General features: G+C 34.7%; 1 protein-coding gene across 4 annotated transcripts in view; it reads right to left on the reverse strand.

The window, feature by feature from the left end:
* Positions 1-1498: 1498 nt before the first annotated feature.
* Positions 1499-14491, reverse strand: part of LOC126769487 (uncharacterized) — a 1339673-nt gene continuing 1326680 nt past the window's right edge. For 2 of the 4 annotated variants that reach the window (XR_007669380.1, XR_007669379.1), the window contains exons 2-3: positions 7061-7130; positions 1499-1641 (exon numbers count right to left, since the gene is read on the reverse strand). Coding sequence is in view for 1 of the 4 variants with exons in the window: in XM_050488334.1 (XP_050344291.1) it covers positions 1560-1641; positions 1968-2131 (246 nt within the window). In the remaining 3 variants the exon portion in view is untranslated. Of the gene's footprint in view, positions 1642-1967; positions 2132-7060; positions 7131-7224; positions 7334-14491 lie in introns of those variants that run through there. The other 2 variants (XR_007669376.1, XM_050488334.1) reach the window with 2 other exon arrangements.

Genomic DNA, 14491 nt, shown 5'->3' on the forward strand with positions numbered 1-14491 from the left:
ATGGATGTACTTAATATTATAAAAAGTGACATTATTTATTATTACCAGCCAAAAGTTATGTTTCTAAAACGAGTTTTTGCCAGTTTTTTTCAGTTTAATATACATTACCGGCGCCAGATTAATAATTGAATTTATCCTGTGAAACAATTAATCACACGGGCTAGTAAGAGCCTGCTTGATTGAAGTACCTATATTTTAGTTTAATTTATGTCTTAAAGACTTGAAATTTCCTGCCATTTTATGAAGTATTAAAATCTATGAATTCCAATTGATAAACATTGATAAATTGAATTACTAAAGAATTAGGTACCTACATTGACTTACTAACAGTCAAAGTAAAAATTACTTTACAAACCGGTGGTTTTACTTGGTGATAGGGCTTTATGCAAGTCTGCTGGGTAGGTACCACCCACTCATCACATATTCTACCGCCAAATCGCAGTACCTACCTACTTAGTATGATTGACCTGAGATCAGGCAAAAGAACCACTGCGACATTTGTAATGGGTACCTATTTCATATTTTAATATTGTTTACCATTTTCATTTTAGTCACACAATCCACAATTCACTCAAGGTCACTTATTTGAAAAAAGACCTGTCTAAGATCATACGTCTGCTGTCTTCGAATAGGTGTATAGTGTGTGACCAGACGTTCCTTTAGAGATTTAGAATTATAATAGTGTTTAATTTTTTTTATTTTGAACTATAAGTTCTAAACTCTAAGGTGTTTGTGCAATGATGTTTGTGCAATCTTATAAATAGTATACTTGCAGAATATTATTTTCTAAAGAATTGTAAGTTGAAATAAATTTAATAAATGACCAAACATAAATTGACCTTTTAATTATTTAAAACCTTTTAGTTTTGTTACAAAATCATAGAAAGTTATAATCAATTTGAAGTTTACACTAACAATATCTATATCTATATCGAGTCAAATATCTTCAATAGATTTTTCTATCTTGTATCATAAAGATAAGGTGGACTACCGAGCTTAACCCCATTCAAGTCCCCATTGAATAAAAAGTTAAGTACATACCATTAAGTTACAATAGAATGGGTGCGGCTTGCGCAAGCGCCGCTTTTTGCTTCTTTCCGACCAATCGGGTTCACGAATGAGTGTTTATTGTGTATTCAAAGATGATCGATAGATATACATAATTTACTTTTATATTTACTTTAAATGGGTTTAGTGTATTTTTAATTTGTAGATAATCAATATAAAATGTTTAAAAGTAAATACGAAACCGTTCAATATTTTTTTTGCTTCTGTTCATCAAACGATTTGTGTTATGTTTATTAGCTATTAAGATGCACACGGAATGATATCAATAAATAAATGGAAATAAGAGTGAAAAAATAACAGTACGAAACTTGCAAATTCATATATGTACTACTCAAATTTTCAATAATCCACCGCGCGAACATTAGTGTTATATTAGCTTCTTAATTGAAGTTATTTTTAGGTTAAGAAATCTAAAAATAAAAGTAATTCCTGTACTTAAACTAGATTTATTTCGCTACAAATAACCTTACACAACTGGATATAACAGACTACTATACTTTCTGCTTGATGACGTGCGGCAAGTCGAATTTACCTCGGACGCATTTCAGCTTCACACCGGGACAATCTTTAACTCTGAAATTGATAAAAAACCCAAATTCATCATACATTATTGGTGGCAGACGCAGCAGATACTTGTTAAGTTTAATATTAATCCATTTGGTTTTTGGTTAGTTTAATGGATCGCTTATAAAGCGATGAATTTTGAAAATATTAACTATTCCTTACATCGTCAACGCACCAATAATGGGAACAGAGATATATATCTTTTGCCTGCATTTACACTGGCTCACTCACCTTTGTAATTGTAAAAAGATCTATAGCTAAGTATATTTATAGTCAAGATGTGCTGCAGTATTATGGCGACTGCTCCATTTGTCATGATGAACCACATCACTCACCTGCCGACTCTAACGAGCACGATATTGTGTTCCTGCAGGTTGTGTCCGATGCCCGGCACGTAGGCGATCATCTCTCGCCCGCTGGAGAGACGCACGAGCACGCATTTACGGTTAGCGGAGTTCGGCTTCTTGGGTTTTCTGATCAAGGTTTTTAGTATCACACCCTGAAATTATGTTCCTTATTTAACTAAAAGTAAGAGCCTGCTTAGGGAAACATAACAGGGGTTCTGGGTTATGCTTTAATGAGAAGGTTTGGAGCTTAATTCATCAAGTTGCTCCGTCGACTGTTCGTGAATACACACACACATACACTTGTAGGTTTTTCACGTTATTTTACTTCAAAGTAAAGCACTGTATTAAAAACACAAATTAAACACACGAATATTCAGTGAGGCTTATATGCTTGGTACAGATTTACTCGATTTAGCTAAATAATCGAGGTTTTGTAAAACACATTGTTAGGAGACTATGTACAAATATATATCTTAATATTCCGTATGGGTAAATAAAAACCTTCATAATATAAGAGATATTTGTGCACATTGTCTTTTATGCATATTTCTAATGCGCTGTTCATAGCAGTAAGTTTTGGCATCCCTTATTCATTTGTTACAATTACATTCTAAAGTTGAGAGTGGTGTTTCAAAATTTTTTTTTTAATTTTATATTTGTATCGCAGACTGGAATCTAAGATGTAATGTCCTATTTGCCTGTTCCTTACCTAGCTTCTTAACTCTACAAAACAAACGATAAACGATATACACACACAACGATACAAATTATTGATATGAGACGGTAAAATAATGAGTGGTATTCACACAAGCGCGCCTGACCATATTAATAGTGACATTTAACTGAAAATTGTAAATTAATAATTTAAAAAATACCTAATACACGCATTTTATAGAATTATTTTCTTCCAATTTTGTTTAATGTTAGTTTAGTATGGAGAGTGTTTCTGAAGGGGCAATATTAGTAAAACACCAGTGAGTTTGTTATAGCCCGGTTTCTATATTTAACGAATTATTTTTTTACATCTGTAACCGATAATTTTGATATGACGTCAATACTTACGGAACGTTATTTTTTAAATGTTTTTTATTCATGCATAAGGCAAAACTAATTGTTTTTTTTTTTTAAATATAGTAACCGGATATGAAAGAATAGAAGTATGTTAAATAGTCAGCATACCTTGGCGAAAGGATTTCCATTGAGCGGATTTCTTGATTTTCTCTTTTTGATATGTGGACCCGTTTTGTGCATCTGCGCGAGGGATGCCATCGTTCTCGACAACACTGATGTTGCTTGGAGATTAGAGCCGGTTAGGAAGTCTGTTGTGGGTGCCACTCGACGGATTATAGATTGTGTGGGTGTAGCTGAATAAAAGTTTATAGAATAAAATACCATGATTCATGATATGTACTAATATTATAAATGCGAAAGTAGCTCTGTCTGTTGGCTTATTTCTGTCACGAAGAAATCGAGGTAGTCTTAGATTTGGTTAAGGTCTTAGTATATAATTTACAGGAACATATTTGCTATGCGAACTGAATTACGGGGAAAAGCTATTGCTATATAATAAAACTGATATAAATTGAAAACTTGCATATTAAAAAATAAATAAACATCATATCCAAATAGGAGTATTGTTTAAAATACATAGCTGACATCTTTTTCATATTTTTTTCGCACGTAGTCAATATTCTTATCTCATAAAACAGCAGGTGCAAAACCATCTGTTTCGGATTATCTTCCATCGTCATGTAGCCTAGATATTTTAGTGTAATTTGAACTCTAGATTGTGAATCGATTTCATTTCTTGCAATTTAACGGCTCGGTTTTAATGACAGTGTAATGTATAAATTTAACGTATATATATCGCCGTTACGGTTTTATTATATGTACATATATAAAGTCAAGATTTTTTTTCCCTAGTTACCTAGTCAGAACAACAAATGATTATTATAGATTGTTTTGTTATATTTAAAATAGATGTTATTTTTTGCAAATTAAAAATATTCCAGGAACCCGAAACATATTCAGAAGTTAAAATTATTTGAGCAACAACTAAAATAACAAACGTATTGTAGAGTCGAAGGCAATATCACGTAGTGTCCGGCTGAATGTTATTGTTTGAGAAAATCGTCGCCAAGTGTCTCCCGGGAGAGAGGCTTGCATCTGTCTAGCGCAAGCAAATATTATAATATCGATACAAGTTACGAGCTGAACACTTGTTGGACGTGTTTTAAGATTTGTTGATTTCATATGCAATTAAATCAAAGCGACAGTTGACAATAGTACAAATACATTTGTAGGTATAAGATTTGATTTGACTAGAATAGAAGAATTAGTAACGTACCTATTTTATCCTGAATTTGTTGATTTGGGGCTGATTTATCGATGGGACTATGTTATTTTGAAAAGTGAACTGGCGATCAAAAAATCGGTCGTAAAAAATTAAAGAATTGAAGTCATTTTTTTTTCATCAAAAATATTTATACAGAGCGTCATTTACAAAACGCGTATACACTAAACTTGGACTGTGTCTGAAACAGTACCTGCTCTTTTTGCGGATTATAATCCGCTAATAGTGGGCATTGTCCGCACACGACGACACATAGATTTGAAATTATCCTTTCTGACAACGTTGCTTCGAAATTATTTACAAAAAAAAGTCCACAGGCGACAATAGGGAAGAGTTGCGCTACGGGAGCATTGTCTGTTCCCAGAAACGCTGTAAATCATATTTGTGTAAGAATAACTTTAATACCACTCACAAATGGTACAACTTTATCGCAATTGTCAATTCAACATCTCATACTATGCGTTCGGTTATTGCAAATAACTGCACATTGTTATCAACAATAATAATAATTCTTGGAAGGATTCTTAAGACTTCTAGAAGAAAACTTATGATATATTTTCGTAACATTAACGAATTGATAGTATAATGTTAAATATTCATAATCTATATTGTTTAAATATGTATTATATATAAAAAGGAAGTAACAGATCTTAAATGTCTCACTGTCATTTATGGAGAAGGTATGGAGTATACTTCACCACGCCAGGTGGAGTATACTGGCGTTCCGGAAACGATTCCATAACGTAGTCTCGAACGCGTACCACTAGATGGCGTTGACCGAAATAATTCACCCGGTTTCGACATATATAATAAAATGTTCCAAGTATAAATAAATATGAATCAAATATTTATTTGATTATGAAATTACTAATTAAATTGTTAAACAGAAGTTTTAATCTATACTTATAAATAATCATCAAGATGTACCCGAACTAGCCGTATATGTAGGACCGGAAGTATTAATTGATAACACTAGGCAGCTGCCAAAATTAATGCAGATGTCGATTTCGCGTATCGAAATTACATGTCCGCTAAATTGACAGTTATATACGGTTTCCTATTTACTATCGGATTTGTTTACGTACGATGTTATTTATAAGGGGCTTACATTGGGGATTTGAAATGCGTAACAATATGTATTTATAAAAAAAATATATTACATACATAATTTTTTTGATCTGTATTTTTTGTCTTTAAATAAAATGATTATACAATTTCTGACAGCATACGCTGCGGAGACGTGTCTCTCTGTCAGGGACGATAGGTGATTATTACTCTAAAGATTTTTCTTAATCTAAAAATTATTCTATAAAAAACTGTTGTATAAGTTACATTGAGATCAATATTGTTGAAGAATTGCTTTCAGTTGCTTCTTAGTGTTATTAATTTTTTTCTATTAAAGTCCCCATTAATCTAGATCACAGCTGTATTACGATCTGGTCTACAACATTAATAAGTAATTTTATGTGAACTTTCGGTAACTTCGTGTCTTAAGGGAGTCTTTTTTTTATAGTATAGATAGGCGGACGAGCATATGGGCCACCTGATGGTAAGTAATCATCAACGCCCATAGACATTGGCATTGTAAGAAATTTTAACAATTGCATCACCAATGCGCCACCAACTTTGGGAACTAAGATGTTATGTCCCTTGTGCCTGTAATTACACTGACTCACTCACCCTTCAAACTGGAACACAACAATACCAAGTACTGTTGTTTTGCGGTAGAATATCTGATGAGTGGGTGGTACCTACCCAGACGAGCTTGCACAAAGCCTTACCACCAGTGAAAAGTATCAATAGTCCACTAACACAATTTATCACTAACTGGCATTAATCACTTAAAAAAGGTTAAGTCCTTTTCAACATTAGAGCCAATAATAATTATTATCATATTCTATTTATTGGTTTTATTTAATTGAATTTATATTCACTAATATTATAAATGTTTATCTCTCTGTTTCATGGCTAACTTAGCCGAACCGATTTTGATGCAATTTAGTAGGCAGCAAGCTTGAGCCCCAAGGAAGGACGAAGCCTATATAACTGTTTGCTTTTTTATACCTTACATCTAAATGAGAAAAACAAATTAATTTTTTTATAAATACTTTTTAAATGTTAGTTGCAATTTAAAGTAATATAATTTATTATCTATATAATTTCCATATAGGTCATGACTGCCTCGTTGGTCTGTTGGCTTAATGTAAGGCCGCAGACCCGGAGGTCTTGGGTTCAATTCCCAGGTCGGGACAATAAAAAGTTATTGAGTTTTTCTGTCAGAAAATTCTCAGTAGCAGCCTGGAGTTTGGAAGTTAGAGAAGTGTACACTCCAGTGCCTCGGAAAGCACGTAAAGCCATTGGTCCTGCGACAGAACTCTTTCCGGTTGTGTTGGATTGGCGTCCCATTGGATTATGAGAGCTAGAGAATAGAGAGTGCACCTGTGTTTGCACACACACTTGTTCACTATAATATCTCCTGCTTAGTTGGCTAATCTCTGTTGAGATTGGCCACTGTGGCCGAAATCGGTTCGGAGGACATCAATTCAATAAAGTGCTACACTTGTGTTATATAGCAAGCTGATAATAAGCAAATGGTACGAAATCGCAAGCTTTAAAACCTTCTACAATAATTGTAATGATTGTGGATCTTAGGAATATAATTTTAGTATATGTTATATACCAAATAATATTATTGAGATAACAAAAGAATAAACGCAATATTATTTACCACTATAAGCAGGGCATTGGATTCTTAATCCAATAGATAACAGCGAAATTCCTTTTCGTAGTAAATTCATCTGAAAAGTGAAGAACATAGGTTATAATTAAAGCCTAAATTTATAGGCAGAACAATTTATTAGTATGAACACGGAAACAATTATTTTCAATTACCTTTGCACTATTTTAATATTATTTAGTACTTTTATTTATAAAATTCCAATAAGTACGTGATTTTTTTTCATAACATAACCTCAAATTCTATATTTATTTTGGCATTTGAGTTTTGACATAAGGATGACAGAACAGACCGACGGTGCTGCATGTATAATAAGTTTTAAAAATTAAAAAAAGAAATCATTAATAATATTTTTATTAAAATAATTTTAGGTACATAAATATTTTAATAGTGCCTTTTAAATAATATAATAATACATTAATATAAAAGTGACACTGTCGTAAAATTCTCGATAGATGTCACTTTTACCTTTAAGCAAGTTAGCTTACCGCTATTCAACGATAGATGTCACTTTTTGGTATTTGTTCTAATATTTTTTTTTTGATAATTCATGCCATAATCCCTACCTAATATAAATGCTAATGTATTTATAGGCTTATACTTTCAGGCAGGAACGGAAATATGCCGTACAGCGAATGTTTGCTTCGCAAGTCAAAATATTATTTTTATTATTGAGGGTACTGACGATATTTGTTAAGATAAAATATTTATTAAAATTAATATTTATATATTTTCATAAATATATTAAAAAAAAATTATATAGAAACTTAAACACAAACTAAAGTTGCCATATAATTAAATCAGTATAACACTTTAAAGCTTTTAAGAGTTTAAAACTGTTTAAGAGGAAACGTTACCTGGAACGACAGGACTTCATAAGAAGATGAGTGCTTGATATAGTAAGATTGAATTAAAACTTCAGTTAAAATCTCTTCAAGTTTTATGAGCTCGAATACGACTTTACCATTTATATGGCGGCTTTAACATAATCTCCGTAGGAGAGATATTATTATTATTATATATTTTGCTTCGTGGTTTTTATTTTAATGATTTGCATTTCATTACTGTATATTTCATTTTTCGATTGTTACTAGTTCTTTTAGATAGTATTGCTCGTGTCGGTTTTGTACAGGTTAAATGGAGATTCTGTTAAGTGTAACTGTATTAAATGTATTTATATATAATTTATATATAAACATAAAATTAAATAAAAAAATAAATAAAAATTAGTACGTAATAAAATGTTATTTCTTTTCATAAGAATTAATACTGCGTGACACATTAATTGATCTAAATTTATAGTAATTTTATTGTCATTTTACTGTATGGAGTTCTACAAATCTATCATACAAAGTTTTCTCAGAATCAGTAATATTTTTGTCAGAATATTTGACACTTGGAAAGCGTCGGAGCGATATTTTGAATCATATATCGTATATACACATACTATCGGACATATACATATGACCCCAACGAAACCATAAAATAGAATAATAATACTTATTATTCTCCTGACATACCTATCAAACAACATACATTTTTTATTTAGAGTATTATTATGAAATATAATTTTAATTCCTGTTTTTATGTAATATTTCTAAGAATGGAATAAGAAGGGTCGTCACTTGCATTACTGATTTATGTTCTAAATAGCTGCGACTCGCTATTTTATCCACGTTAAATTGTTTTTACGTATATATGTACGTAATCTTTAAGTTATTATAACTTTTGATAGATACAACCGATTTTGTTGAAATAAAAACTAAAGTGTGCCTTATTCTTGCCTATATTAACTAAATTATTAACATTTGAATTTAATTGTTACCAATAATGAACGAACGAACGCACAAATAATGCTTGTTTTCGTTTTGACAACTCGGAAATATTCATATTAACTCAATAAATAAGTTATTTTTAATTTTATAAATAAAATTAATTGTGGATACAGACAAAGATGATAAAGATTCGATGTGACCAATATGTATTAGAGGGACAACAATTTCAAATACTCTTATTATTTATTTTGAAAGGATTTTAAATCGAATCATTACTTGTGATGAAAAGTGGACACTGTACGATAATCGAAAGCGCTCGTCGCTATGGCTGAACCCTGGAAACCCAGCCAAATCCTACTCTAAACGAAAATTGACTCAGAAAAAGTTACTTGTGAGTATTTGGTGGACTAGCGCCGGTGTCGTTCTCTACAGCTTTCTAAAATCTGGCCAAACGATTACGGCAGATATCTATTGTCTGCAACTGCAAACCATGAAGGAAGAACTAGCATCTAAACAACCGAGATTGGTCAATCGCTCTAGGCCACTGCTGCTTCACGACAACGCAAGACACACACTGTGCAATTAAAAACCACTAAGTTAAATGCTACAATTACAATGTCTGCGACATCCCCCGTACCCCCCGGGCCTGTCTCCAACAGATTACCATTTTTTCCGGAATTTGGACAACTTCTTACAAGGAAAAAAATTCAACTCCGATGCGGAGGTCCAAACCGCCTTCAAAGAGTTTATTGATTCTCGCCCCCATGGTTTTTTTTGTAAAGGGATCAATGAACTACCTATGAGATGGCAAAAGTGCATAGATAACAACGGTGCATACTTTGATTAATTAAATATAATTTACAATAAAAAAATTACTATATATTCCTCCCGTACAAAACGCCAATTTCATATGTTCCTTACATAATATATATTTTATTGTATAAGGTAACAGGTGGGCGAGCGGGCCGCCTGGATGGCAAGTGGTTTCCACCGCTTACAGATCGCAAATGCGCCACCAACCTTGTGCCTGTAGTACACTGGCTCATTCACCTTTCAAACCAGAACACAACAATACAAAGAATATGTACTTACATATATGATGACTGTGTGGTATCTACCCAGAAGGGCTTGCTCACCCAAAAGCTCTGCCGGCAAGTGAATATATAGATATAGATATAGCTATGAAGAAACGTTTACAAAAGTACGTTTTTATGTAGGTTTATTTAGATTTATAATCTAAGACTATTATTTATTACGATTATGAAGTTTAATTAGCGATTTAGATAATAATAATAATAATAATAAATAACTTTATTCACTAAAAAAGAAACAAAGACAAAAAAAATTGAGGTACAAAACCATAAAAAAAGAGTTAACAATATCATATTTCATCATATCTATGGGTATGCGAATCTTACAATTCAAAAACAATTTCGTTCATGTCTCATATCAAATAAGCCCCAACCAAAACACAATAGAAGGCATCGGCTTCGACCTTATTTGTCTTAGACTTGCAAGTACAAACTACATTTTACATAATTGTATCGTAAAACAATAAGTGGTTATTAAAATGTCTTTTTGTTATAAACAAAATGTCTAACAAATCGGCAAAGCGTTTTGTTCGTCTCCCGCCGAGTTTTTGGTTTATTGCAGGCGAAGAAGATAACGCAGCTATTGTTCTCAGAGAAAGTAGAGCTGTTTCAGAGAAAACGTCCCGACGGGAGAACGGTTGCACCCTTTGTGTCATTGCGAATATTACAATGCAAATGATACAATTCGCATGAACGTTTCAACTGGTTCGTAATTTCGCAATTTCACCAAACGCTCGACATTATTTTAAAAGTCCTTATTTTAAAATGTTTTCTCTTTTTAAATTTTATTTGTTTTTAAAATGGTGTTTACATAAAAATAATAATAAATTAATTTGCTACGGAAACACTAAATTAGCGTAGAGACTAGCTTACACGACTTAAATTACAATATACCTACCTGTTTACGCCGAACTAATATCGAGGATCAAACGGTAAATGAAACTAAGGAAGAGCTTTCCACTGTTCACACTATAATTTATTTTGTCTGATCATTTTAAAAAAATCACCTTTACATTATATATTTTTTTTTTTTTATATCGCCGGGAGGGCAAATGACTCTACTCCACCTGATGGTAAGTGGTAGTAGAGTCCAAACGCGACGACGGCCAGTACAGACGGGAAAAACGTTCTGCACTAGCCGCCTTCGCCTTGCCGGCCCGCAAGATGCCTCTTCACGCCTCGTTTGAAGGAACCCAGGTTGTAAGAGGAGGGGAATACGTGAGCTGGTAAGGAATTCCATTTTTTGGAAGTGCGACAAAGAAAGGAGTTGCCAAATTTCTTTGTTCGCGATGGAATTGATGTCACAGTTAGGCGGTGACATCGAGAACCAGCCCGCGTGGACTTAAGAAGGAAGGGGGAAGCAGGAATTAGAGAGAATAATTCCTCAGAGCACTCGCCGTGATACAGTCGATAGAAAGCGCTCAGTGCTGCTATCTCACGACGCAATTGTAAAGGTTCAAGGGTGTTTGTGACCTTTACGTCGCCAATAATGCGTACGGCACGTCGCTGCAACCGGTCCAAGGCCTCAAGTAGGTACTTAGCGGAGCCATCCCAAAGGTGCGAGCAATATTCAACGCAAGACCGTACCTGTGTTTTGTACAGCAGGCACAGTTGTTGTGGCGAGAAAAAGCGCCGCACCTTGTTCAGAACTCCGAGTTTCCGTGAAGCTGTTTTTATAACAGCCTCGATGTAATCCCTTGGACTAAGGTCGCAGCGAACGTCAATCCCCAGCATGGCGATTTTGCTTTGCATCACCAGCGGAGTACCACAGAGGGAGGGAAGAGGGGAAAATGTTGACTTTTTCGCCGTGAGAGCGCATACCTGTGTTTTCTTGGCATTAAACTCAACAAGATTATCAGAGCCCCATTTGGCGATGAGATCTAACGTCCTATCGAGTTCAATGACAAGATTCTCCCGCCTCTCCTCAGTTTCACTCAAAGATATACACAGGTAAGTTATATATATATATAGATATAATTACATTTTATGTGTTCTAATAAACATGTGTCATAGCATTACGTCACATATATATTGTCTACGAGCTATAGACTATAAGTATATACCTTTCTCAATAAATTAACCATATATTACTTTTTTACTCGAATCGGAGTTTTAGATAATTTTCGATATTTTTACATCAAATCACGTTAACTATTGCTTATTATTAGGGTAAAATCATAAATTATAAGCTTAAGTTGCCAACTACATCAATTATGTTTTGTTTCGGCTCCCTTCAATGCTTCTTAGATTCTCGGAGAATGTAAACAATGATGTCACAAATATCAACGTTTAATTTGTTCTTGGAGTGATGTTTAAGATTTATTTACTGATAGCTTTTGCGTCAGTTTCGTGTTAAGCAGAAAACTCGGATGATGTCACTAATGTTTACAGCGACCGCATTGCGATAAATTGAACACAACTCGCTCAGTCTATACAAGAGCAAAGAACAAAGGTTTCGAATTAAGATAAAATTGTATAAAAGGCAAATAAAGGTTCTCAAAAAACAAAATGTACTCAAGTTCTCGGCTGTAGTTCAAAAGCTGCTGTAATTTATACTAAATAAACATGTCGCACGCGACTTTGTTAACGCTAACAATTCATAAGGACATTTTTTTGATCCCGCTATAAATATATGACATTAAGAGACTGTAACTGATTTAAATAATTACTAATTATATTTCTTTGCTTATTTTATTCCATTGGACATTCCTAACTGTAATATTTGACTTACTCCCAGCAAAATAGTAATAGAATCCTATTGTTTAAGGGGAAATTTAATATTTATGTCGCCTACAGTCCCGTTACGAGTCCCGCAGGTAGAGGATTACCCTTTCCACAACACCCTTTTACGCCCACAAATGAGACAGACGCGTTAGAAAATTGCATTCAGTGTTTACTGACTATTTGTTCAGAAAACAACACATGCTAAAAAATGGCTTTGTGGACCCCCTACGCGGAGGAACCTTTGGACTTAACTACAAATGTTAAACAGGAAGTCTCACCAGACAGTACCTCAACACCTGGTTCCAAGGTTCCTGACTATAGATATTCATCAGAGCCACCGAGTTTAGAACATGAAAATAGATCTTACAATTGTTATGAGTGCAACATCCCGCCGTCCCAAATATCTCCGGTCGAGAGTTGGAACTACAGAAACGCACCTTCAACATCGCAATCAGAGGACTTAGATGTCGACTCGCTGTCTGATAATGCCGAGTATCAAGCCTTTTCAAGCAGGATGCATTTCGAGCTATGGCCGAGAAGAATGGAGGCAGCTTACTTGGAAATAATCCGAGAATGAGGCGAGCGGTCCAGAGGAATCGAGACGCTGACGACTCGTACAGGAAGCAGAGAGAAAAAAACAATTACGCGGCGAAACAGAGCAGAGACAGACGTAAGTTAAGAGAAGTTCGTCACGCGTTTCAAGTGACATATCTAAAGAAAAGAATTGCGAAATTAAGGCCCAAGCTCAGAGAACGAGTATGTCAACCTTGTCAACATCGCAAACAAATACGGAGCTTCCACCGCATCCGTGTATAAGCACAGTGCAACACAGTGTTGAACCGTACCCATACATCGGGTATATCCAGCCCATGTACGTGCCCGTTGTTGAACCATCGCCTGGGCCTTCGAGTTCCGGGTTGCAGCAATCGACTAATAATTATATAAGTACGTGCTTGATATCGCCACCCAAGTCTCCGGGATCAGACAAAAAAAAAAAGCGTCCAACGGAGCTTCCACCGTATCCGTGTATAAGCACAGTGCAACACAGTGTTGAACCGTACCCATACATCGGGTATATCCAGCCCATGTACGTGCCCGTTGTTGAACCATCGCCTGGGCCTTCGAGTTCCGGGTTGCAGCAATCGACTAATAATTATATAAGTACGTGCTTGATATCGCCACCCAAGTCTCCGGGATCAGACAAAAAAAAAAGCGTCCAACGGAGCTTCCACCGTATCCGTGTATAAGCACAGTGCAACACAGTGTTGAACCGTACCCATACATCGGGTATGTCCAGCCCATGTACGTGCCCGTTGTTGAACCAGCGCCTGCGTCTTCGAGTACAAATATGTCGCAATCGATGAGTGTCTCAAGGAGTACGTGCGTATTTTCGCCACCCAAGTCTCCGGTATCAGACAAAAACAAAAAAGCGTCCAAGTTATATGATAGATGTAGACGCTCGGTCAGACGATCCGGACTACCTTGCGTTCGAGAGGGAAGCCCTCAGAGCAATGGCCGAAAAGAAAGGAGGGTCGTTGCTCGGTAATAATCCGAGAATGCGTCGTGCCGTGCAAACTAATCAGAACGCCGACGATTTTTATAGAAAACAGAGAGAGAGGAATAATTTTGCTGCAAAGCAGAGCCGTGACAGGAGAAAACTACGAGAGATCCACAATTCACTCAAGGTCACTTATTTGAAAAAATACCTGTCTAAGATCATACGTCTGCTGTCTTCGAATAGGTGTATAGTGTGTGACCAGACGTTCCTTTAGAGATTTAGAATTATAATAGTGTTTAATTTTTTTTATCTTGAACTATAAGTTCTAAACTCT

This window comes from Nymphalis io, chromosome 7, assembly GCF_905147045.1.
Source record: "Nymphalis io chromosome 7, ilAglIoxx1.1, whole genome shotgun sequence".
In the NCBI taxonomy this organism is placed as follows: Eukaryota; Metazoa; Arthropoda; class Insecta; order Lepidoptera; family Nymphalidae; genus Nymphalis; species Nymphalis io.